We start from the raw sequence: 27,519 nt of genomic DNA on the forward strand, positions 1-27,519 counted from the left end.
GGAGGGAGATTTTTGGGGAACTCACCAACGGGTATTGCTCCTCCTACAGTATGATAGGAGGGGAATAGATGCAGAATCAGGTGCAGTCCTTAGGAGACGTTTACTGGCTTTGTGGAGGCATGAGGTAGAGGACCCGCCTGGAGGGTAATTGGACAGGGGAGTGTGCCTTAGTAAAGCCCTTATGCTCCTCCACATCCTGTCAGACACCAACGTTTCCCTTGTTTGAAAAAGATGAAGAGCCAGTTCCGATAATGCCAACCACATGCGCTACCAAAGAAAAAGGAGAAATGTACTAGTACTGCGCCTGCCCCGATCTCCTAAGATGGATTGTCAGTGGAATTCCCATTTGCCTAGGGATAGTGCAGAAGACCTTAGGTTCCGGCGAGGGCACACCCTGTGGGGTGTTAACTTGTACAGATAGAGGGTATGGATGCCCGGAAATGAGCCCAGGGAATCCATGGCCTCCCTCTGAGGTGAGGTAGGGATCCCCCCCTCCTAGGAGTAGGGACTTACGGGCAGTGGGAAAGCCCTGACGCAAGGGTGAGGCGACTTGGACGTGTTCACCATTAGGACTATCTCCAGGAGGGACATTGGTGTGGGTGAAGATTAGGGAGTCCCACACCGTGCGTACCTGTGCACGCTACTAGTATTGTAACATTATGCTAGAGCGAGAAGAGAGACCCCTGGTGGTAGTTTTGATCTACACGTATACATTGACGTCATAGGATAGCCAAGGGGGGTACCTGACAAGTTTTAAAAATTAGAGACCAAGTTAAAACTAGATTCGAGTCCACTTTCCTGATCATTATGGTAAATAAACGTTGACTGGATTAATTATGTTTATTATAATTAGCAGTGGTTTATAAATTATACTAGAGACGCCTTATAGGGACTAGTCGACCAATAGGATCTACCTCGACTATGACTTTTTTAAAAATAGAATGGCCTTAGAGACGACTTTAGCTAAAAAGGGGAGTGTCTGAAAGATGATAGGGGAGACTTGTCATACCTACATCCTAGACGACACGTGACCCGCGGGTAAAGACGCAGTTGCTATTAAGAAGCTGACCACACTAACTAAAAAGAGCTAACTTTTGGGACCAGCACTCGCCACGGATGAGCGGGTGGTAAAGGATCCTGGCACAGACGGGCGTCGCTGTTGTATGTGAACTGATGGTTACCTTTTCTGTTCTAGTCTGCTGTGTTATCCCCTGTGTCAGAGAGACCTGTGAAACTGATGCTGGAAAAGCCGCTCCCACCATGAGTTTGCTGGATGCATCCCCAGAAGGAGTGGACAAGTCCTACACCCCCTTGAAGACCCTAAAACGAACCTTCAACGCGCTCCAGTTATAGGCTCATGCGCAGAAAACTGTGAAAATTAGATAGAAAATTAGAGGATAGACATTTTAAGGGGGGATTGTGATAGACATGATGATTATTTATAAAATGTCTATCGTTTAATATAACCCAAATGTATTTTGTTGTTGTAATGACTTTTAACTCTGGAGTTTGATCGACACACAATCTAATCATAGTATTTAGTAGACAATGGGATGGTGAAGGATGTCTGATCTAATGTTGACTAAGTACATAGAAATTGCACAAGAAACCTCTAAGAGTTAAGGGCTATAGTGTTATGTGTATATCCTGTGTGTTTACTTAGCCCCCTTCCACTCTTCAAACACAAGCTAGTTGACAAATCATTTGTCAACTACACAGAATTCCTTAAGGCTGTCTGCATGCTAAAGAATACAAAGTCCATACCTTGGCGGACGTGAGGACGGGAGGGTAGGGAGGCGGGAGACTCTGTATAATCTAGCGAATGAGAATCTTATATGTTACTGATGTAATCTGTTGCACGCCCATTGAAGGGCGGTTGTCATGTGTTATAATAAAAAGCCTGAGCCTCTACACATGGTAGAGACTCTCTCCCGGTTTTAGACCAGCATTTGTGTCTGATTCTGGTCGATGTGTGCACACGATACTCAATTCGGAAAGCGACAAAATACCCCAAAGCCTGCTGGAGAAATCATATTCCAGATCACAAGGATAAAAATAAACTAAAGATACCAGATTTGCAGAGTCACTCAAGTAATGGGAGCAGCCTTACACCAAGGCGTATCGCTGAAGTCTGACCACAGTGGTCTGTGGAGCCCCGAATTATAAAGGAACCCTCAGAACACACCTTCCCCAGCCTCCTCTGATGTCATTCAGGAGGGTTGGGGTGAGGCTATGCATCCCTTGTGGAAAACTCATAATTCCCCATTTTTCCCATATCTTCGCAGAAGATCCTCCGATCGGGAATTTGGGGCCGGCATATTTCCGTTCATGATTTTATCTAACGATACTAAGCATGACTCGTAAATTATGTCCAGGTACGTGAAGAACGCAGTTTAGGGGTGTTCTGGGCTTCGGACCTCAATGTGTCTAGGTGCGTTTTGTTCAGCTGGCCCTCCTGATTCTGAAAATATAATTCATATCGGGCCGGGACCTTCACACAACCAAGAATCTTTATTAGCAAATTGTCCTTTAATTTTGACTGTCGGTGCCTGAACGTCTGGGAGAACTCTGCTCCTAGCTGAAGGAGCTTCCTGAGACTTCATTAACAGGTAAGCGATCAAACAATGCCGTGTCCTCGTGCTAATGCTAAATACTTAGACATTAGGAGCCAGGAGACTTAAGGAGAACCGAGGGGCTTATTTACATCACAGCTAAGGCTTTTTGTGCAAAATCCTCACTTTCCGACACAGAAAGTTCACTTTTTTGCAAATACACCTAAAAAAAAACATAACCCTAAGCATAAAATAAGGAATTTTCCATGATGGTCTCCAGATCGGTCACATAAGGAAATACTGAAGTTGTGGCTCGCAATGATATCACGAATATACGGTGACACCCATGCGGAAACACATTTCTGCCAGCCTACAGTCTGGATCCACATCTGGGACAGGAGTTGTAGACGACCTTTATTTCCGGGAAGTCCTCAATTTTACCCCTTCGCCACTACATTAGTCGAGCGCTAAACAAGCCGCACATTCACCTCTGCTACGTCAAGTCCCCCATACTCACCGATGACGTAGTCTCCAAAACCAATGGTACTGAGGGTGATGAAGGCGTAGTAGAAGCCCTCTTCATACGTCCAGCCCTCCATTGTCCGGAAGAGGATGGGGGGGAGGAAGAAGAACAGCAGAAGGCCAACCAGCAGGGCGCCAGCGCTAGAGACGAACTTCGCTGTTTTCTATTATGAATGAGGAGAAAAACATCAATTTGTGACGCTGAGACAATGACATCATAAATCCAGAGCAGCCTAATGCGGCGGCACTATAAACTATACAGACTACGAGAAGAGGGGTCAGGGGGCCGTTCTGTGAGAAATCAACAATCGTCTCGTCATGCTAAATATCAATAGACAAGACAGGGGAGCTTATGTACTGCTGGATACAAGGACAGCGCCAAAGTCAGCTCCTCTAAGTGGGGGCTACAAGTAGAGGAAGACAGAATTGTATCATCCAACTCTGTGACTGTGTGAGGGAAGTAGGGGGTGTGGAGGAGGTCCATATCAGAAAACTGATGCTGTACTGATCCGGAGTTACACCCTGTATTATACTCCAGAGCTGCACTCACTATTCTGCTGGTGGAGTCACTGTGTACATACATTACTTATCCTGTACTGATCCTGAGTTACATCCTGTATTATACTCCAGAGCTGCACTCACTCTTCTGCTGGTGGAGTCACTGTGTACATACATTACTTATCCTGTGCTGATCCTGAGTTACATCCTGTATTATACTGCAGAGCTGCACTCACTATTCTGCTGGTGGAGTCACTGTGTACATACATTACTTATCCTGTACTGATCCTGAGTTGCATCCTGTATTATACTCCAGAGCTGCACTCACTATTCTGCTGGTGGAGTCACTGTATACACACATTACTTATCCTGTACTGATCCTGAGTTACACCCTGTATTATACTCTAGAGCTGCACTCACTATTCTACTGGTGGAGTCACTGTGTACATACATTACTTATCCTGTACTGATCCTGAGATACATCCTGTATTATACTCCAGAGCTGCACTCACTATTCTGCTGGTGGAGTCACTCTATATATACATTACTTATCCTGTACTGATCCTGAGTTACATCCTGTATTATACCCCAGAGCTGCAATCACTATTCTGCTGGTGGAGTCACTGCGTACATACATTACTTTTCCTGTACTGCTCCTGAGTTACATCCTGCATTATACTCCAGAGCTGCATTCTGCCCAAGTACAAACACGTTAAAAATGTCTTCCGTCTGCTCTCACCTGTCGACCAATCTTCCTCCCCAGGAAGTCAGCGAATTGGTGCACCAGGCCCAGCATCCTCTGGCCAATACGCTTCAGCAGAATCAGGTTTAGTGGAATCCCAAACAGTGCAAAGAAGACGCAGAAGATGCGTCCGCCCACAGTGTTGGGGCTCAGGTTCCCGTAACCTGTCAGGCCAGAGCAAGAGGCGTTACATTGTATCCAGGAGGCAGAAAGTAACAAAGAGGAAACAAGAAGCCGGAAATACAAACAAAAAAAGCGGTACTGCGGCTATCTGTGTGCGGTCATACATGATACAATTACACGCTGTACGTAGGGTCTCTGGACGGGTTCATACACAACCCTATGCATTTTTACGCTCGGCCGTATGCTTCATGCATGTATAGTAGCAGGAGGAGGTCACTTCCAGCAGCGGTCCCACGGGACTTAGAGGAACGTAGAAAGCAGATTTCTGCTCCTCGCATGCTACTCGTTAACTTTGCGATTGGGTTTTGCTCTCCATCTCTTACAGGGGCCACAACACAAAACTGCAATCTATGTTCCGGGGCCCCCAGGGGTCCGTGCGCCGCACCATCATGCAGCGCACTCATGTCTTGTATTCAAATACACTATTTTTTTCAGTATAGGCCACCAGGACGGAGCTACGGCGCTGGCTCCGGCTTTTTTACTACACCCTGTATATAAGGCTGGAGGGGTGTGCAAGTAGTTGTAAAGGATCCTGGGATACACAGATGTAGCGATGGGTGCTGGATACACAGTGGATTTTGGGGGGCACATACTTATGCTGTAGTAGCGCTCACATAGTGTAGACCCCCAGTTCTCTGCGGGTGGAGAGTATCTGCAATAAATTCAGTCTGGCACTTCCATCTCCACCGCCGCACATCACGGGAATACGCTTCATCGTAGTGATCTGGCAGCGCTCACCTGATATGTTTTAGCAGGATTTTGGTCTAGGGAGCGCCAGCGTTGATGCATCTGTGCAAGTGCTGCCCTTCCACTGCCAATACAACTCGCAGCACTGATTACAGACAGTGAAATGCTGCCACCTAGTGGAGAAAGAGATCACTGCAGCTGCACTCAGATCACCACATCTCAGAATACTGAGACCCATAACAGAGCCAGTCACTGCTGCTACTACTGTCTGTCCCTGTGTTACACCTGTACCCCTAGGGAGATATGGGAGTGACCTCCAGTGTTATCTGCTGGAGAGGCTCCTGCAGGTAGAGGGAGGGCTGTGCCGCCGCAGTATGTTTGCCTACAGATGATCAATCAGCCCACTGCCAGATCATTAAGGCAACAGTCAGGGGTCTCTGCACCTGTCAGACCCCCTGCCCCTGGACGATAAGGCGCAGACGGCTGTCAGCAAGATTTTATCTCGCTGCAAGCTGCATTGTACAGTCAGAAATGTAAGACAGAGTAAAGATTCCCGCACACATACTGATATCAGAGCTCACCGATGGTCGTTATGGCCGTCACAGCGAAGAAGAAAGATCCAGCGAAGTTCCAGGTCTCCGTTTTACTCTCATTCCCCAGAATGGCCGACCCCATCTTATAATTCCTTATAATGTCCTGAGCAAAAATGGATACAGAGATGTCAGGAAATGAAACTGTAGACATCAGGGTTTTCTTTCTAGAATTTTCTCTTTATTTACTCTTTATGCCACAATCTCATATACATAGTAATATAGTCTGTAAAGCCGAAAAAAGACACATGTGCATCCAGTTCAGCCCCTAACCCTCCCCCCCCCCCCCCCCCCCAATGTTGATCCAGAGGAAGGCAAGAAAACCGCAATAAGGTAGAAGCCAATTTTCCTCATTTAAGGAAAAAACGTCCTTCCGGACTCCAATCTGGCAATTGATTTTCTGTTCAGAAGAATTCTAACATCCTGTAGTTCTCACACCGACCACTAGGCGTAATACTTTTCTAACACTTCCTGTTCTGTAGCGAAAACTTCCCAGCAGTCTTCTCATTATCATCACAGACAGAACAACACTGAGAGGTGACACCTATATATATAGATAACGCAGGAGGACCCATCATTTGCAATATATGATATCACAGTTCACCTCCTCCCCTCCCTGCACGGGTCACAGAGCAAAGCCACAGTACTCTCCTGTAGAAGTCTATGGTAAATGGTCACAGCTAATCTCCTCAATATCCAGTAGAGATCATAGAACATGCTCAGAACACGCTTCTATAGAAATCTATAGGCAATGAACACACCGTACCTCCTCCCCAGCCTTACACAGTGCACGGCACGCTCTGACAGAAGGCTATAGGTGATGGACACAGCTAACCTCCTTTCCTTCCCTGCACAATAAACTCTGGACTTATTATGGGCCACTCTGGACTTAGTATTAACTAACAAACCAGACCGAATAATGGGGGTGCAGGTTGAGGGGCACTTGGGGACAGTGACCACAAATATAATCAACTTCCATCTGTCATTTAATAAGAAGCCTTATCAGGGAGCGACAAATAAACTAAACTTTAGTAAAGCAAAATTTGATGAGCTTAGAACTACCATCGGTAACATTAATTGGGACAACATCCTCAAAAATATCAGTACAGAGGACAAATGGGAGGAGTTTAAAAGGATCCTAATGACGTCATGTGAGCAGTTCATTCCCTTTAAAAATAAAAGAACTACAAGTAAGGCTGGTTGTCCACGGGCGTTGCAAAGTCCCGCTGCAGATCTCCGCCGCCGCATGGGAGCAAGAGCCACACACATTTCTCCACCGGTCAGCCTAATCTAATAGATAGGCTGACCGCGGAGAATCAGTGCAATTTGCAGCATGCTGTGAATTGCCAACTGCGAGCGGATAATCGCAATGATACTCCGCTCGTGGACACGGGGCCGGCACTTTCCATAGCAACGCTGTGGAAAGCTTCAGCCTGTGTGATACGCCGGCGATTTACAGCTGAAGAATTCACGGTCGTGGACAGGGGGCCTAAAAGGAAACCATTGTGGCTCGATGAGACGGTAAGGGGGGCAATAAAGGAAAAAAAGAAAGTGTGTAAACTCCTAAAACAAGAAGGCAGCGAAGAAGCGCTAAAATCGTACAGGGAAAAGAACAAATTATGCAAAGATAAGATCAAAATTGCCAAGGAGGAGGCAGAAAGACTGATTGCCAAAGAGAGCAATAACAACCCAAAACTATTCTTCAATTATATTAACAGCAAGGATTTGCACTGAGAGCACTAGCCCTTTAACAAATAATGCAGGAGAAATCATAGAAGACGATGGGGGGGAAGGCAAACCTATTAGCCCCTTGAGTGTCACGCCCAGAAATTTTCTAGGACGAGCTCCACTGCACATAGTGATATAGCTGGGAAGGTTTCCGGGCTATGTTTCACTATGGGAGCTGCAGAGCACCTTGCCATAAGCTGTGGCAGTGTGCTCTGCCTGCACAGTCCCTCATAGAACTGTGCAGGACTTTAAAAAAAAAAAAAAGGAGCAAGAAGATATTACTGATCTGCCTGCAATCTCTGTCTTCTTTTTTTTAAACTCCTGCACTGCTTTGCTTACAGGTTGCCACGGAGACCATCGGCTTGTCAGAAGCCGGACGATGGTCTCTATGGCAGGGAGACCTGGTGATTGGCTGTCAGAGGATAGCCAGGCACCAGCTCTTACACAGCAGAGTAGTTATATTGTTGTATGAGGGAGCAATGTTATAGCAGTTATAATCTTATACATACGAGCAGTATTATAGTAGTTATATTCTTGTACATAGGGGGCAGTATTATAGTAGTTATATTCTTATATATAGAGGGCAGTTTATAGTAGTTATATTCTTGTACATAGGAGGCAGTATTATAGTGGTTATATTCTTGCACATAGTAGCAGTATTGTAGTAGTTATATTCTTGGACATAGGGGCAGTATTATAGTAGTTATATTTTTGTACGTAGAGGGCAGTATTATAGTAGTTATATTCTTGTATATAGGAGGCAGTATTATAGTAGTTATATTCTTGTACATAGGGGGTAGTATTATAGTAGGTATATTCTTGTACATAGGGGGACAGTATTATAGTAGTTATATTCTTGTACATAGGGGCAGTATTATAATAGTTATATTCTTGTACATAGGGGGCAGTATTATAGTAGTTATATTCTTGTACATAGGGAGCAGTATTATAGTATTTATATTCTTGTACATAGGAGCAGTATTATAATAGTTATATTCTTCTACATAGGGGGCAGTATTATAGTAGTTATATTTTTGTACGTAGAGGGCAGTATTATGGTAGTTATATTCTTGTATATAGGAGGCAGTATTATAGTAGTTATATTCTTGTACATAGGGGCAGTATTATAATAGTTATATTCTTGTACATAGGGGGCAGTATTATAGTAGTTATATTTTTGTACATAGGAGTTAGTATTATAGTAGTTATATTCTAGTACATAGGAGCAGTATTATAATAGTTATATTCTTGTACATAGGGGGCAGTATTATAGTAGTTATATTTTTGTACATAGGAGTTAGTATTATAGTAGTTATATTCTTGTACATAGGGAGCAGTATTATTGTAGTTATATTCTTGTACATAGGGGGCAGTATTATAGTAATTATATTCTTGTACATAGGGGGCAGTATTATAGTAGTTATATTCTTGTACATAGGGGGCAGTATTATAGTAGTTATATTCTTGTACATAGGAGGCAGAATTATAGTAGTTATATTCTTGTACATAGGGGGCAGTTTATAGTAAATATATTCTTGTACATAGGAGCCAGTATTATATTAGTCATATTCTTGTACATAGGAGGCAGTATTATAGTAGTTATATTCTTCTACATAGCAGCAGTATTACAGTAGTTATATTCTTGTACATAGGAGCAGTATTATAGTAGTTGTATTCTTGTACATAGGGGGCAGTATTATAGTAGTTATATTCTTGTACATAGCAGCAGTATTACAGTAGTTATATTCTTGTAGATAGGAGGCAGCATTATAGTAGTTATATTCTTGTACATAGGAGCAGTATTATAGTAGTTATATTCTTGTAGATAGGGGGCAGTATTATAGTAGTTATATTCTTGTACATAGGAGTAGTATTATAGTAGTTATATTCTTGTACATAGGAGGCAGTATTATAGTAGTTATATTCTTGTTCATAGAGGGCAGTATTATAGTAGGTTTATTCTTGTACAAAGGAGGCAGTATTATAGTATCGTTATTCTTGTACTTATAAGGGAGTACTATAGTAGTTATATTCCTGTTCATGGGGGGCAGTATTATAGTAGTAATATTCTTGTACATAGGAGCAGTATTATAGTAGTTATATTCTTGTACATAGGAGGCAGTATTATAGTAGTAATATTCTTGTACATAGTAGGCAGTATTATAGTAGTTATATTCTTGTACATAGGGGGCAGTATTATAGTAGGTTTATTCTTGCACATAGGGAGCAGTATTATAGTAGTTATATTCTTGTACATAGGAGCAGTATTACAGTAGTTATATTCTTGTACATAGGAGGCAGTATTATAGTAGTACTATTCTTGTACATAGTAGGCAGTATTATAGTAGTTATATTCTTGTACATAGGGGGCAGTATTATAGTAGGTTTATTCTTTTAGATAGGGAGCAGTATTATAGTAGTTATATTCTTGTACATAGGAGCAGTATTATAGTAGTTATATTCTTGTACATAGGGGCAGTATTATAGTAGTTATATTCTTGTACATAGAGTAGTATTATAGTAGTTATATTCTTGTACATATGGAGCAGTATTATAGTAGTTATATTCTTGTACATAGGGGGGCAGTATTATAGTAGTTATATTCTTGTACACAGGGGGCAGTATTATAGTAGTTATATTCTTGTACATAGGGAGCAGTATTATAGTAGTTATATTCTTGTACAAAAAAGGGCAGTATTATAGTAGTTATATTCTTGTACATAGGGAGCAGTGTTATAGTAGTTATATTCTTGTACATAGAAGCCGTATTATAGTAGTTATATTCTTGTACATAAGGGGCATAATTATAGTAGTTATATTGTTGTACATAGGAGGCATTATTATAGTAGTTATATACTTGTACATAGAGGCAGTATTATAGTAGGTATATTCTTGTATATAGGGGCAGTATTATAGTATTTATATTCTTGTACATAGGAGGCAATATTATAGTAGTTATATTCTTGCACATGGGAGCCAGTATTATATTAGTCATAATCTTGTACATAGGGAGCAGTATTATAGTTGCTATATTCTTGTACATAGGGCAGTATTATAGTAGTTCTATTCTTGTACATAGGAGCAATATTGTAGTAGTTATATTCTTGTATATAGAGGGCAGTATTATAGTATTTATATTCTTGTACATAGGAGGCAGTATTATAGTAGTTATATTCTTGTACATAGGGGGCAGTATTATAGTATTTATATTCTTGTACATAGGAGGCAGTACTATAGTAGTTATATTCTTGTACATAGGAGCCAGTATTATATTAGTCATATTCTTGTATATAGGGGCAGTATTATAGTAGTTATATTTTTGTACATAGGGGCAGAATTATAGTAGTTATATTCTTGTACATAGGAAAAGTATTATAGTAGTTATATTCTTGTACATAGGGGGTAGTATTATAGTAGTTATATTCTTGTACATAGGGGGCACTATTATAGTAGTTATATTCTTGTACATAGGGGGCAGTATTATAGTAGTTATATTTTTGTACGTAGAGGACAGTATTATGGTAGTTAAATTCTTGTACATAGGAGGCAGTATTATAGTAGTTATATTCTTGTACATAGGGGGCAGTATTATAGTAGGTTTATTCTTTTAGATAGGGAGCAGTATTATAGTAGTTATATTCTTGTACATAGGAGCAGTATTATAGTAGTTATATTCTTGTACATAGGGGCAGTATTATAGTAGTTATATTCTTGTACATAGAGTAGTATTATAGTAGTTATATTCTTGTACATATGGAGCAGTATTATAGTAGTTATATTCTTGTACATAGGGGGGCAGTATTATAGTATTTATATTCTTGTACATAGGAGGCAGTACTATAGTAGTTATATTCTTGTACATAGGAGCAGTATTATAGTAGTTATATTCTTGTACATAGGGGGCAGTATTATAGTAGTTATATTTTTGTACATAGGGGCAGAATTATAGTAGTTATATTCTTGTACATAGGAAAAGTATTATAGTAGTTATATTCTTGTACATAGGGGGTAGTATTATAGTAGTTATATTCTTGCACATAGGGGCACTATTATAGTAGTTATATTCTTGTACATAGGGGGCAGTATTATAGTAGTTATATTTTTGTACGTAGAGGACAGTATTATGGTAGTTAAATTCTTGTACATAGGAGGCAGTATTATAGTAGTTATATTCTTGTACATAGGGGGCAGAATTATAGTAGGTTTATTCTTTTAGATAGGGAGCAGTATTATAGTAGTTATATTCTTGTACATAGGAGCAGTATTATAGTAGTTATATTCTTGTACATAGGGGCAGTATTATAGTAGTTATATTCTTGTACATAGAGTAGTATTATAGTAGTTATATTCTTGTACATATGGAGCAGTATTATAGTAGTTATATTCTTGTACATAGGGGGGCAGTATTATAGTAGTTATATTCTTGTACACAGGGGGCAGTATTATAGTAGTTATATTCTTGTACATAGGGAGCAGTATTATAGTAGTTATATTCTTGTACAAAAAAGGGCAGTATTATAGTAGTTATATTCTTGTACATAGGGAGCAGTGTTATAGTAGTTATATTCTTGTACATAGAAGCCGTATTATAGTAGTTATATTCTTGTACATAAGGGGCATAATTATAGTAGTTATATTGTTGTACATAGGAGGCATTATTATAGTAGTTATATACTTGTACATAGAGGCAGTATTATAGTAGGTATATTCTTGTATATAGGGGCAGTATTATAGTATTTATATTCTTGTACATAGGAGGCAATATTATAGTAGTTATATTCTTGCACATGGGAGCCAGTATTATATTAGTCATAATCTTGTACATAGGGAGCAGTATTATAGTTGCTATATTCTTGTACATAGGGCAGTATTATAGTAGTTCTATTCTTGTACATAGGAGCAATATTGTAGTAGTTATATTCTTGTATATAGAGGGCAGTATTATAGTATTTATATTCTTGTACATAGGAGGCAGTATTATAGTAGTTATATTCTTGTACATAGGGGGCAGTATTATAGTATTTATATTCTTGTACATAGGAGGCAGTACTATAGTAGTTATATTCTTGTACATAGGAGCCAGTATTATATTAGTCATATTCTTGCATATAGGGGCAGTATTATAGTAGTTATATTTTTGTACATAGGGGCAGAATTATAGTAGTTATATTCTTGTACATAAGAAAAGTATTATAGTAGTTATATTCTTGTACATAGGGGGTAGTATTATAGTAATTATATTCTTGCACATAGGGGCACTATTATAGTAGTTATATTCTTGTACATAGGGGGCAGTATTATAGTAGTTATATTTTTGTACGTAGAGGACAGTATTATGGTAGTTAAATTCTTGTACATAGGAGGCAGTATTATAGTAGTTATATTCTTGTACATAGGGGGCAGTATTATAGTAGTTATATTCTCGTACACAGGAGGCAGTATTATAGTAGTTATATTCTTGTACATAGGAGCAGTATTATAGTAGTTATATTCTAGTACATAGGAGCAGTATTATAGTAGTTATATTCTTGTACATAGGTGGCTGTATTATAGTAGTTATATTCTTGTACATAGGGGCAGTATTATAGTAGTTATATTCTTGTACATAGAGGGCAGTATTATAGTAGTTATATTCTTGTACATAGGAGCAGTATTATAGTAGTTATATTCTTGTACATAGGAAGCAGTATTATAGTAGTTATATTCTTGTACATAGGGGGCAGTATTATAGCAGTTATATTCTTGTACATAGGAGCAGTATTATAGTAGTTATATTCTTGTACATAGGAAGCAGTATTATAGTAGTTATATTCTTGTACATAGGAGGCAGTATTATAGTAGTTATATTCTTGTACATAGGGAGCAGTATTATAGTAGTTATATTTTTGTACGTAGAGGGCAGTATTATGGTAGTTATATTCTTGTACATAGGAGGCAGTATTATAGTAGTTATATTCTTGTACATAGGGGCAGTATTATAATAGTTATATTCTTGTACATAGGGGGCAGTATTATAGTAGTTATATTTTTGCACATAGGAGGTAGTAGTATAGTAGTTATATTCTTGTACATAGGAGGCAGAATTATAGTAGTTATATTCTTGTACATAGGGGGCAGTATATAGTAGTTATATTCTTGTACATAGGAGCCAGTATTATATTAGTCATATTCTTGTACATAGGGAGCAGTATTATAGTAGTTATATTCTTCTACATAGCAGCAGTATTACAGTAGTTATATTCTTGTACATAGGGGGCAGTATTATAGTAGTTATATACTTGTACATAGGGGGCAGTATTATAGTAGTTATATTCTTGTACATAGCAGCAGTATTACAGTAGTTATATTCTTGTAGATAGGAGGCAGTATTATAGTAGTTATATTCTTGTACATAGGAGCAGTATTATAGTAGTTATATTCTTGTAGATAGGAGGCAGTATTATAGTAGTTATATTCTTGTACATAGGAGTAGTATCATAGTAGTTATATTCTTGTACATAGGAGGCAGTATTATAGTAGTTATATTCTTGTACATATAAGGGAGTATTATTGTAGTTATATTCTTGTTCATAGAGGGCAGTATTATAGTAGGTTTATTCTTGTACAAAGGAGGCAGTATTATAGTATCGTTATTCTTGTACTTATAAGGGAGTACTATAGTAGTTATATTCCTGTTCATGGGGGGCAGTATTATAGTAGTAATATTCTTGTACATAGGAGCAGTATTACAGTAGTTATATTCTTGTACATAGGAGGCAGTATTATAGTAGTACTATTCTTGTACATAGGAGGCAGTATTATAGTAGTTATATTCTTGTACATGGGGCAGTATTATAGTAGTTATATTCTTGTACATAGACCAGTATTATAGTAGTTATATTTTTGTACATATGGAGCAGTATTATAGTAGTTATATTCTTGTACATAGGGGGGCAGTATTATAGTAGTTATATTCTTGTACACAGGGGGCAGTATTATAGTAGTTATATTCTTGTACATAGGGAGCAGTATAATATTAGTTATATTCTTGTACAAAAAAGGGCAGTATTATAGTAGTTATATTCTTGTACATAGAAGCCGTATTATAGTAGTTATATTCTTGTACATAAGGGGCATAATTATAGTACTTATATTGTTGTACATAGGAGGCATTATTATAGTAGTTATATAACTGTACATAGGGGGTAGTATTATAATAGGTATATTCTTGTATATAGGGGCAGTATTATGGTATTTATATTCTTGTACATAAGGGGCAGTATTATAGTAGTTATATTCTTGTACATAGGGAGCAGTATTATAGTAGTTATATTCTTGTACATGGGAGCCAGTATTATATTAGTCATAATCTTGTACATAGGGAGCAGTATTATAGTAGTTATATTCTTGTACATGGGAGCCAGTATTATATTAGTCATATTCTTGTACATAGGGAGCAGTATTATAGTTGCTATATTCTTGTACATAGGGCAGTATTATAGTAGTTCTATTCTTGTACATAGGAGCAATATTGTAGTAGTTATATTCTTGTATATAGAGGGCAGTATTATAGTATTTATATTCTTGTACATAGGGGGCAGAATTATAGTAGTTATATTCTTGTACATAGGAACAGTATTATAGTAGTTATATTCTTGTACATAGGGGGCAGTATTATAGTAGTTATATTTTTGTACATAGGGGCAGAATTATAGTAGTTATATTCTTGTACATAGGAACAGTATTATAGTAGTTATATTCTTGTACATAGGGGGCAGTATTATAGTAGTTATATTTGTGTACATAGGGGGCAGCATTATAGTAGTTATATTCTTGTACATAGGAGCCAGTATTATATTAGTCATATTCTTGTACATCGAAGCAGTATTATAGTAGTTATATTCTTGTACATAGAAGCAGTATTATAGTAGTTATATTCTTGTACATGGGGGACAGTATTATAGTAGTTATATTCTTGTACATAGGAGCAGTATTATAGTAGTTATATTCTTGTACATAGGGGGCAGTATTATAGTAGTTATATTCTTGTACATAGGGGGCAGTATTATAGTAGTTATATAGTTGTACATAGGGGGCAGTATTATAGTAGTTATATTCTTGTACATAGGGGGTAGTATTATAGTAGTTATATTCTTGTACATAGGGGGTAGTATTATAGTAGTTATATTCTTGTACATAGAGGGCAGTATTATAGTAGTTATATTCTTGTACATAGGGAGCAGTATTGTAGTAGTTATATTCTTGTACATAGGGGGCAGTATTATAGTAGTTATATAGTTGTACATAGGGGGCAGTATTATAGTAGTTATATTCTTGTACATAGGGGGTAGTATTATAGTAGTTATATTCTTGTACATAGGGGGTAGCATTATAGTAGTTATATTCTTGTACATAGAGGGCAGTATTATAGTAGTTATATTCTTGTACATAGGAGCAGTATTGTAGTAGTTATATTCTTGTACAGATTGGGTAATATTATAGTAGTTATATTTTTGTATATAGGAGCAGTATCATAGTAGTTATATTCTTGCACATAGGGGGCAGTATTATAGTTGTTATAATCTTGTACATAGGGGGCAGTATTATATTAGTCATAATCTTGTACATATAGGGCAGTATTATAGTAGTTATATTCATGTACATAAGAGCAGTATTATAGTAGTTATATTCTTGAACATATAGGGCAGTATTATAGTAGTTATATTCTTGTACATAGGGGCAGTATTATAGTAGTTATATTCTTGTACATAGGGGCAGTATTATAGTTGTTATACTCTTGTACATAGGGGGCAGTATTATAGTAGTTATATTCTTTACATTCTTGTACATAGGGAGCAGTATTATAGTAGTTATATTCTTGTACATAGGGGGGCAGTATTATAGTAGTTATATTCTTGTACATAGGGGCAGTATTATAGTAGTTATATTCTTGTACATAGGGGCAGTATTATAGTTGTTATACTCTTGTACATAGGGGGCAGTATTATAGTAGTTATATTCTTTACATTCTTGTACATAGGGAGCAGTATTATAGTAGTTATATTCTTGTACATAGGGGGGCAGTATTATAGTAGTTATATTCTTGTACACAGGAGCAGTATAAGGGCTTAGTCAGACGGGCGTTTTTTGCCGCGATTTGCGCATGCGCATGCGTCCGGCGATTTTTTAAAACCATTGCTTTGCAATGGCATCGGACACATGAGCGCTTTTTATGCGCTCGTCCGAAAAATTATAGAACAAAAAATCGCAGATCGCACCTATCTGCGATCTGCGATTCCTGTTCGCTTCTGTATATGCGCTCAATGGGGCCGGCGGCAGCAGCGCCGACCCCATTGAGAACATATAGAAGACAAATCATTCTTCTCTGCCACAGCTGTAACAGCTGTGGCAGAGAAGAACGATGTTTGCCCATTGAATTCAATGGAGCGGCAATACAGCCGCTCCATTGAAAGCAATGGGCTGCCGGCGTGCGCGGGGTTAATTGTCGGGAAGGGCTTAAATATATAAACCCTTCCCTGCAATTCATGCTAAAATGTGTTAAAATAAAAAAAAATTGTATACTCACCTTTCCGCTGCAGCCGGAGTCCAGCCGCTGCCGCTGTCAGTTCTCCTGAACTGCTTCTCGGCACTATTCAGCCGGCGGGGCTTTAAAATCCCCGCCTGCTGAATGATCTGCTCTGATTGGTCACAGCCTGACCAATCAGAGGCCGGTTTCACTCACACACCCATTCATGAATTCATGAATGGGTGAGTGACTGCTGCCTCTCAGCGCTGAGCCAATCAGGGGCAGGTCTGACTCACATCCATTCATGAATTAATGAATGGGTGTGAGTGAGGCATGCTTCTGATTGGCTCAGCGCTGAGCCAATCAGGGGGCAGGTCTGACTCACACCCCCTTCACACCCACTGCAGGACGGCTGCCCGGAGCTGCAGGCAGAAGGTGAGAATGCAATTTTTTTTTATTTTAACACATTTTAGGATGGATTGCAGGTAAGGGCTTATATATTTAAGCCCTTACCGACAATTCATCCCGGGCTCGCCCGCAGCGCATTGCTTTCAATGGAGACGGCTGTATTGCCGTCTCCATTGAATGCAATGCGCTGGACAGCTCCGGCCCGTTTCTAATGAAACGCGGCTAGGAGCAGATTTTCGGGCGATTTGCGGGCGACTTGCGCGCACCGGTCACGCGATTTGCGGATGCGCATCCGTCATGCGATCCGCAAATCGCGGCAAAAAACGCCCGTCTGACTAAGGCCTTATAGTAGTTATGTTCTTGTACATAGAAGCAGTATTATAGTAGTTATATTCTTGTACATAGGGGACAGTATTATAGTAGTTATATTCTTGTACATATAGGGCAGTATTATTGTAGTTATATTCTTGTACATAGGGGGCAGTATTATAGTAGTTATATTCTTGTACATAGAGCAGTATTATAGTAGTTATATTCTTGTACATATGGAGCAGTATTATAGTAGTTATATTCTTGTACATAGGGGGGCAGTATTATAGTAGTTATATTCTTGTACACAGGGGGCAGTATTATAGTAGTTATATTCTTGTACATAGGGAGCAGTATTATAGTAGTTATATTCTTGTACAAAAAAGGGCAGTATTATAGTAGTTATATTCTTGTACATAGAAGCCGTATTATAGTAGTTATATTCTTGTACATAAGGGGCATAATTATAGTAGTTATATACTTGTACATAGAGGCAGTATTATAGTAGTTATATTCTTGTATATAGGGGCAGTATTATAGTATTTATATTCTTGTACATAGGAGGCAGTATTATAGTAGTTATATTCTTGTACATGGGAGCCAGTATTATATTAGTCATAATCTTGTACATAGGGAGCAGTATTATAGTTACTATATTCTTGTACATAGGGCAGTATTATAGTAGTTCTATTCTTGTACATAGGAGCAATATTGTAGTAGTTATATTTTTGTATATAGAGGGCAGTATTATAGTATTTATATTCTTGTACATAGGGGCAGTATTATAGTATTTATATTCTTGTACATAGGGGGCAGTATTATATTAGTCATATTCTTGTATATAGGGGCAGTATTATATTAGTCATATTCTTGTATATAGGGGCAGTATTATAGTAGATATATTTTTGTACATAGAGGGAGAATTATAGTAGTTATATTCTTGTACATAGGAACAGTATTATAGTAGTTATATTCTTGTACATAGGGGGCAGTATTATAGTAGTTATATTCTTGTACATAGGGGGCAATATTATAGTAGTTATATTTTTGTACATAGGGGGCAGCATTATAGTAGTTATATTCTTGTACATAGGAGCCAGTATTATATTAGTCATATTCTTGTACATCGAAGCAGTATTATAGTAGTTATATTCTTGTACATAGAAGCAGTATTATAGTAGTTGAATTCTTGTACATAGGGGGCAGTATTACAGTGGTTATATTCTTTTACATAGGGGACAGTATTATAGTAGTTATATTCTTGTACATAGGGGGCAGTATTATAGTAGTTATATTCTTGTACATAGGGGGTAGTATTATAGTAGTTATATTCTTGTACATAGGGTGTAGTATTATAGTAGTTATATTCTTGTACATAGGGGGCAGTATTATAGTAGTTATATTCTTGTACATAGGGGGTAGTATTATAGTAGTTATATTCTTGTACATAGGGGGTAGTATTATAGTAGTTATATTCTTGTACATAGGGAGCAGTATTGTAGTAGTTATATTCTTGTACAGAGTGGGTAATATTATAGTAGTTATATTTTTGTATATAGGAGCAGTATCATAGTAGTTATATTCTTGCACATAGGGGGCAGTATTATAGTTGTTATAATCTTGTACATAGGGGGCAGTATTATAGTAGTTATATTCTTGTACATAGAAGCAGTATTATAGTAGTTGTATTCTTGTACATAGGGGGCAGTATTACAGTAGTTATATTCTTTTACATAGGGGACAGTATTATAGTAGTTATATTCTTGTACATAGGGGGCAGTATTATAGTAGTTATATTCTTGTACATAGGGGGTAGTATTATAGTAGTTATATTCTTGTACATAGGGGGTAGTATTATAGTAGTTATAGTCTTGTACATAGGGTGTAGTATTATAGTAGATATATTCTTGTACATAGGGGGTAGTATTATAGTAGTTATATTCTTGTACATAGGGAGCAGTATTGTAGTAGTTATATTCTTGTACAGAGTGGGTAATATTATAGTAGTTATATTTTTGTATATAGGAGCAGTATCATAGTAGTTATATTCTTGCACATAGGGGGCAGTATTATAGTTGTTATAATCTTGTACATAGGGGGCAGTATTATAGTATTTATATTCTTGTATATAGGGAGCAGTATTACAGTAGTTATATTCTTGTACATAGGGGCAGTATTATAGTAGTTATATTCTTGTACATAAGGGGCAGTATTATAGTAGTTATATTCTTGTACATAAGGGGCAGTATTATAGTAGTTATATTCTTGTACATAGGGAGCAGTATTATAGTAGTTCTATTCTTGTACATAGGAGGCAGTATTATAGTAGTTATATTCTTGTACATAGGGAGCAGTATTATAGTGATTATATTCTTGCACATAGGGAGCAGTATTATAGTAGTTATATTCTTCTACATAGGGAGCAGTATTATAGTAGTTATATTTTTGTACATAGGGGGGCAGTATTATAGTAGTTATATTCTTGTACACAGGAGCAGTATTAGGGCTTAGTCACACGGGCGTTTATTGCCGCGATTTGCGCATGCGCATGCGTCCGGCGACTTTTTAAAACCATTGCTTTGCAATGGTATCGGACACATGAGCGCTTTTTATGCGCTCGTCCGATAAATTAGAGAACAGAAATCGCAGAACGCACCTATCTGCGATTCCTGTTCTCTTCTCTATATGCGCTCAACGGGGCCGGCGGCAGCAGCGCCGACCCCATTGAGAACATATAGAAGACAAATCATTCTTCTCTGCCACAGCTGGAACAGCTGTGGCAGAGAAGAACGATGTTTGCCCATTGAATTCAATGGAGCGGCAATACAGCCGCTCCATTGAAAGCAATGGGCTGCGGGCGTGCGCGGGGTTAATTGTTGGGAAGGGGTTAAATATATAACCCCTTACCTGCAATGCATCCTTAAATGTGAAAAAATAAAAAAAAAGGATGTTCTCACCTGCTCCCGGCAGCTGGAGATCCCGGCGGTCGGCCTGCAGTGGGTGTGAAGGAGGTGTGACTCAGGCTTGCCCCTGATTGGCTCAGCCTGAGCCAATCAGAGGCTGAGCTCAGTCACACCCATTCATGAATTCATGAATGGGTGTGACTGAGACTTGCTTCTGATTGGCTCAGCGCTGAGCCAATCAGGGGCAAGCCTGAGTCACACCTCCTTCACACCCACTGCAGGCCGACCGCCGGGATCTCCAGCTGCCGGGAGCAGGTGAGTACATCCTTTTTTTTTATTTTTTCACATTTAAGGATGCATTGCAGGTAAGGGGTTATATATTTAACCCCTTCCCGACAATTAACCCCGCGCACGCCCGCAGCGCTTGCATTCAATGGAGCCGCTGTATTGCCGGCTCCATTGAATGCAATGAGCTGGACAGCTCCGGCCCGTTTCTAATGAAACGCGGCTAGGAGCAGATTTTCGGGCGATTTTTGGGCCGATTTTTCGGCGCCGGTCACGCGATTTGCGCATGCGCATCCGTCATGCGATGCGCAAATCGCGTGAAAAAACGCCCGTGTGACTAAGGCCTTATAGTAGTTATGTTCTTGTACATAGAAGCAGTATTATAGTAGTTATATTCTTCTACATAGGAGCAGTATTATAGTAGTTATATTCTTGTACATAGGGGGCAGTATTATAGCAGTTATATTCTTGTACATAGGGGGTAGTATTATAGTAGTTATATTCTTGTACATAGGGGGTAGTATTATAGTATTTATATTCTTGTACAGAGGGGGTAATATTATAGTAGTTATATTTTTGTATATAGGAGCAGTATCATAGTAGTTATATTCTTGCACATAGGGGGCAGTATTATAGTTGTTTTAATCTTGTACATAGGAGGCAGTATTATAGTAGTTATATTCTTGTACATAGGGGGCAGTATTATAGTAGTTATATTCTTGTACATAGGGGCACAATTATAGTAGTTACATTCTTGTACATACGGGGCAGTATTATAGTAGTTATATTCTTGTACATAGGGGGCAGTATTATAGTAGTTATATTCTTGTACATTGGGGGCAGTATTATAGTAGTTATATTCTTGTACATAGGAGCAGTATTATAGTAGTTATATTCTTGTACATAGGGGCAGTATTATAATAGTTATATTCTTGTACATAGGGGACAGTATTATAGTAGTTATATTCTTGTACATAGGGGCAGTATTATAGTAGTTATATTCTTGTACATAGGGGACAGTATTATAGTAGTTATATTCTTGTACATAGGGGCAGTATTATAGTAGTTATATTCTTGTTCATAGAGGGCAGTATTATAGTAGTTATATTCTTGTACATAGGGGGCAGTATTATAGTAGTTATATTCTTGTACATAGGGGGCAGTATTATAGTAGTTATATTCTTGTACATAGGGGGCAGTATTATAGTAGTTATATTCTTGTACATAGGGGGCAGTATTATAGTAGTTATATTCTTGTACATAGGGGGCAGTATTATAGTAGTTATATTCTTGCACACAGGGGGCAGTATTATAGTAGTTATATTCTTGTAAATAGGGGCAGTATTATAGTAGTTATATTCTTGTACATAGGGGCAGTATTATAGTTGTTATACTCTTGTACATAGGGGGCAGTATTATAGTAGTTATATTCTTTACATTCTTGTACATAGGGAGCAGTATTATAGTAGTTATATTCTTGTACATAGGGGGGCAGTATTATAGTAGTTATATTCTTGTACACAGGAGCAGTATAAGGGCTTAGTCAGACGGGCGTTTTTTGCCGCGATTTGCGCATGCGCATGCGTCCGGCGATTTTTTAAAACCATTGCTTTGCAATGGCATCGGACACATGAGCGCTTTTTATGCGCTCGTCCGAAAAATTATAGAACAAAAAATCGCAGATCGCACCTATCTGCGATCTGCGATTCCTGTTCGCTTCTGTATATGCGCTCAATGGGGCCGGCGGCAGCAGCGCCGACCCCATTGAGAACATATAGAAGACAAATCATTCTTCTCTGCCACAGCTGTAACAGCTGTGGCAGAGAAGAACGATGTTTGCCCATTGAATTCAATGGAGCGGCAATACAGCCGCTCCATTGAAAGCAATGGGCTGCCGGCGTGCGCGGGGTTAATTGTCGGGAAGGGCTTAAATATATAAACCCTTCCCTGCAATTCATGCTAAAATGTGTTAAAATAAAAAAAAATTGTATACTCACCTTTCCGCTGCAGCCGGAGTCCAGCCGCTGCCGCTGTCAGTTCTCCTGAACTGCTTCTCGGCACTATTCAGCCGGCGGGGCTTTAAAATCCCCGCCTGCTGAATGATCTGCTCTGATTGGTCACAGCCTGACCAATCAGAGGCCGGTTTCACTCACACACCCATTCATGAATTCATGAATGGGTGAGTGACTGCTGCCTCTCAGCGCTGAGCCAATCAGGGGCAGGTCTGACTCACATCCATTCATGAATTAATGAATGGGTGTGAGTGAGGCATGCTTCTGATTGGCTCAGCGCTGAGCCAATCAGGGGGCAGGTCTGACTCACACCCCCTTCACACCCACTGCAGGACGGCTGCCCGGAGCTGCAGGCAGAAGGTGAGAATGCAATTTTTTTTTATTTTAACACATTTTAGGATGGATTGCAGGTAAGGGCTTATATATTTAAGCCCTTACCGACAATTCATCCCGGGCTCGCCCGCAGCGCATTGCTTTCAATGGAGACGGCTGTATTGCCGTCTCCATTGAATGCAATGCGCTGGACAGCTCCGGCCCGTTTCTAATGAAACGCGGCTAGGAGCAGATTTTCGGGCGATTTGCGGGCGACTTGCGCGCACCGGTCACGCGATTTGCGGATGCGCATCCGTCATGCGATCCGCAAATCGCGGCAAAAAACGCCCGTCTGACTAAGGCCTTATAGTAGTTATGTTCTTGTACATAGAAGCAGTATTATAGTAGTTATATTCTTGTACATAGGGGACAGTATTATAGTAGTTATATTCTTGTACATATAGGGCAGTATTATTGTAGTTATATTCTTGTACATAGGGGGCAGTATTATAGTAGTTATATTCTTGTACATAGAGCAGTATTATAGTAGTTATATTCTTGTACATATGGAGCAGTATTATAGTAGTTATATTCTTGTACATAGGGGGGCAGTATTATAGTAGTTATATTCTTGTACACAGGGGGCAGTATTATAGTAGTTATATTCTTGTACATAGGGAGCAGTATTATAGTAGTTATATTCTTGTACAAAAAAGGGCAGTATTATAGTAGTTATATTCTTGTACATAGAAGCCGTATTATAGTAGTTATATTCTTGTACATAAGGGGCATAATTATAGTAGTTATATACTTGTACATAGAGGCAGTATTATAGTAGTTATATTCTTGTATATAGGGGCAGTATTATAGTATTTATATTCTTGTACATAGGAGGCAGTATTATAGTAGTTATATTCTTGTACATGGGAGCCAGTATTATATTAGTCATAATCTTGTACATAGGGAGCAGTATTATAGTTACTATATTCTTGTACATAGGGCAGTATTATAGTAGTTCTATTCTTGTACATAGGAGCAATATTGTAGTAGTTATATTTTTGTATATAGAGGGCAGTATTATAGTATTTATATTCTTGTACATAGGGGCAGTATTATAGTATTTATATTCTTGTACATAGGGGGCAGTATTATATTAGTCATATTCTTGTATATAGGGGCAGTATTATATTAGTCATATTCTTGTATATAGGGGCAGTATTATAGTAGATATATTTTTGTACATAGAGGGAGAATTATAGTAGTTATATTCTTGTACATAGGAACAGTATTATAGTAGTTATATTCTTGTACATAGGGGGCAGTATTATAGTAGTTATATTCTTGTACATAGGGGGCAATATTATAGTAGTTATATTTTTGTACATAGGGGGCAGCATTATAGTAGTTATATTCTTGTACATAGGAGCCAGTATTATATTAGTCATATTCTTGTACATCGAAGCAGTATTATAGTAGTTATATTCTTGTACATAGAAGCAGTATTATAGTAGTTGAATTCTTGTACATAGGGGGCAGTATTACAGTGGTTATATTCTTTTACATAGGGGACAGTATTATAGTAGTTATATTCTTGTACATAGGGGGCAGTATTATAGTAGTTATATTCTTGTACATAGGGGGTAGTATTATAGTAGTTATATTCTTGTACATAGGGTGTAGTATTATAGTAGTTATATTCTTGTACATAGGGGGCAGTATTATAGTAGTTATATTCTTGTACATAGGGGGTAGTATTATAGTAGTTATATTCTTGTACATAGGGGGTAGTATTATAGTAGTTATATTCTTGTACATAGGGAGCAGTATTGTAGTAGTTATATTCTTGTACAGAGTGGGTAATATTATAGTAGTTATATTTTTGTATATAGGAGCAGTATCATAGTAGTTATATTCTTGCACATAGGGGGCAGTATTATAGTTGTTATAATCTTGTACATAGGGGGCAGTATTATAGTAGTTATATTCTTGTACATAGAAGCAGTATTATAGTAGTTGTATTCTTGTACATAGGGGGCAGTATTACAGTAGTTATATTCTTTTACATAGGGGACAGTATTATAGTAGTTATATTCTTGTACATAGGGGGCAGTATTATAGTAGTTATATTCTTGTACATAGGGGGTAGTATTATAGTAGTTATATTCTTGTACATAGGGGGTAGTATTATAGTAGTTATAGTCTTGTACATAGGGTGTAGTATTATAGTAGATATATTCTTGTACATAGGGGGTAGTATTATAGTAGTTATATTCTTGTACATAGGGAGCAGTATTGTAGTAGTTATATTCTTGTACAGAGTGGGTAATATTATAGTAGTTATATTTTTGTATATAGGAGCAGTATCATAGTAGTTATATTCTTGCACATAGGGGGCAGTATTATAGTTGTTATAATCTTGTACATAGGGGGCAGTATTATAGTATTTATATTCTTGTATATAGGGAGCAGTATTACAGTAGTTATATTCTTGTACATAGGGGCAGTATTATAGTAGTTATATTCTTGTACATAAGGGGCAGTATTATAGTAGTTATATTCTTGTACATAAGGGGCAGTATTATAGTAGTTATATTCTTGTACATAGGGAGCAGTATTATAGTAGTTCTATTCTTGTACATAGGAGGCAGTATTATAGTAGTTATATTCTTGTACATAGGGAGCAGTATTATAGTGATTATATTCTTGCACATAGGGAGCAGTATTATAGTAGTTATATTCTTCTACATAGGGAGCAGTATTATAGTAGTTATATTTTTGTACATAGGGGGGCAGTATTATAGTAGTTATATTCTTGTACACAGGAGCAGTATTAGGGCTTAGTCACACGGGCGTTTATTGCCGCGATTTGCGCATGCGCATGCGTCCGGCGACTTTTTAAAACCATTGCTTTGCAATGGTATCGGACACATGAGCGCTTTTTATGCGCTCGTCCGATAAATTAGAGAACAGAAATCGCAGAACGCACCTATCTGCGATTCCTGTTCTCTTCTCTATATGCGCTCAACGGGGCCGGCGGCAGCAGCGCCGACCCCATTGAGAACATATAGAAGACAAATCATTCTTCTCTGCCACAGCTGGAACAGCTGTGGCAGAGAAGAACGATGTTTGCCCATTGAATTCAATGGAGCGGCAATACAGCCGCTCCATTGAAAGCAATGGGCTGCGGGCGTGCGCGGGGTTAATTGTTGGGAAGGGGTTAAATATATAACCCCTTACCTGCAATGCATCCTTAAATGTGAAAAAATAAAAAAAAAGGATGTTCTCACCTGCTCCCGGCAGCTGGAGATCCCGGCGGTCGGCCTGCAGTGGGTGTGAAGGAGGTGTGACTCAGGCTTGCCCCTGATTGGCTCAGCCTGAGCCAATCAGAGGCTGAGCTCAGTCACACCCATTCATGAATTCATGAATGGGTGTGACTGAGACTTGCTTCTGATTGGCTCAGCGCTGAGCCAATCAGGGGCAAGCCTGAGTCACACCTCCTTCACACCCACTGCAGGCCGACCGCCGGGATCTCCAGCTGCCGGGAGCAGGTGAGTACATCCTTTTTTTTTATTTTTTCACATTTAAGGATGCATTGCAGGTAAGGGGTTATATATTTAACCCCTTCCCGACAATTAACCCCGCGCACGCCCGCAGCGCTTGCATTCAATGGAGCCGCTGTATTGCCGGCTCCATTGAATGCAATGAGCTGGACAGCTCCGGCCCGTTTCTAATGAAACGCGGCTAGGAGCAGATTTTCGGGCGATTTTTGGGCCGATTTTTCGGCGCCGGTCACGCGATTTGCGCATGCGCATCCGTCATGCGATGCGCAAATCGCGTGAAAAAACGCCCGTGTGACTAAGGCCTTATAGTAGTTATGTTCTTGTACATAGAAGCAGTATTATAGTAGTTATATTCTTCTACATAGGAGCAGTATTATAGTAGTTATATTCTTGTACATAGGGGGCAGTATTATAGCAGTTATATTCTTGTACATAGGGGGTAGTATTATAGTAGTTATATTCTTGTACATAGGGGGTAGTATTATAGTATTTATATTCTTGTACAGAGGGGGTAATATTATAGTAGTTATATTTTTGTATATAGGAGCAGTATCATAGTAGTTATATTCTTGCACATAGGGGGCAGTATTATAGTTGTTTTAATCTTGTACATAGGAGGCAGTATTATAGTAGTTATATTCTTGTACATAGGGGGCAGTATTATAGTAGTTATATTCTTGTACATAGGGGCACAATTATAGTAGTTACATTCTTGTACATACG

General features: G+C 38.6%; 1 protein-coding gene across 1 annotated transcript in view; it reads right to left on the reverse strand.

Moving 5' to 3' along the window:
* Positions 1-27,519, reverse strand: part of KCNK17 (potassium two pore domain channel subfamily K member 17) — a 58,567-nt gene that overhangs the window by 9,447 nt on the left and 21,601 nt on the right. The window contains exons 2-4 of the mRNA XM_066595305.1: positions 5,766-5,880; positions 4,312-4,478; positions 3,070-3,238 (exon numbers count right to left, since the gene is read on the reverse strand). Of these exons, the coding sequence (XP_066451402.1) occupies positions 3,070-3,238; positions 4,312-4,478; positions 5,766-5,880 (451 nt within the window). The remainder of the gene's footprint in view (positions 1-3,069; positions 3,239-4,311; positions 4,479-5,765; positions 5,881-27,519) is intronic.

Source organism: Eleutherodactylus coqui, chromosome 3 (genome assembly GCF_035609145.1).
Source record: "Eleutherodactylus coqui strain aEleCoq1 chromosome 3, aEleCoq1.hap1, whole genome shotgun sequence".
NCBI lineage: Eukaryota > Metazoa > Chordata > Amphibia > Anura > Eleutherodactylidae > Eleutherodactylus > Eleutherodactylus coqui.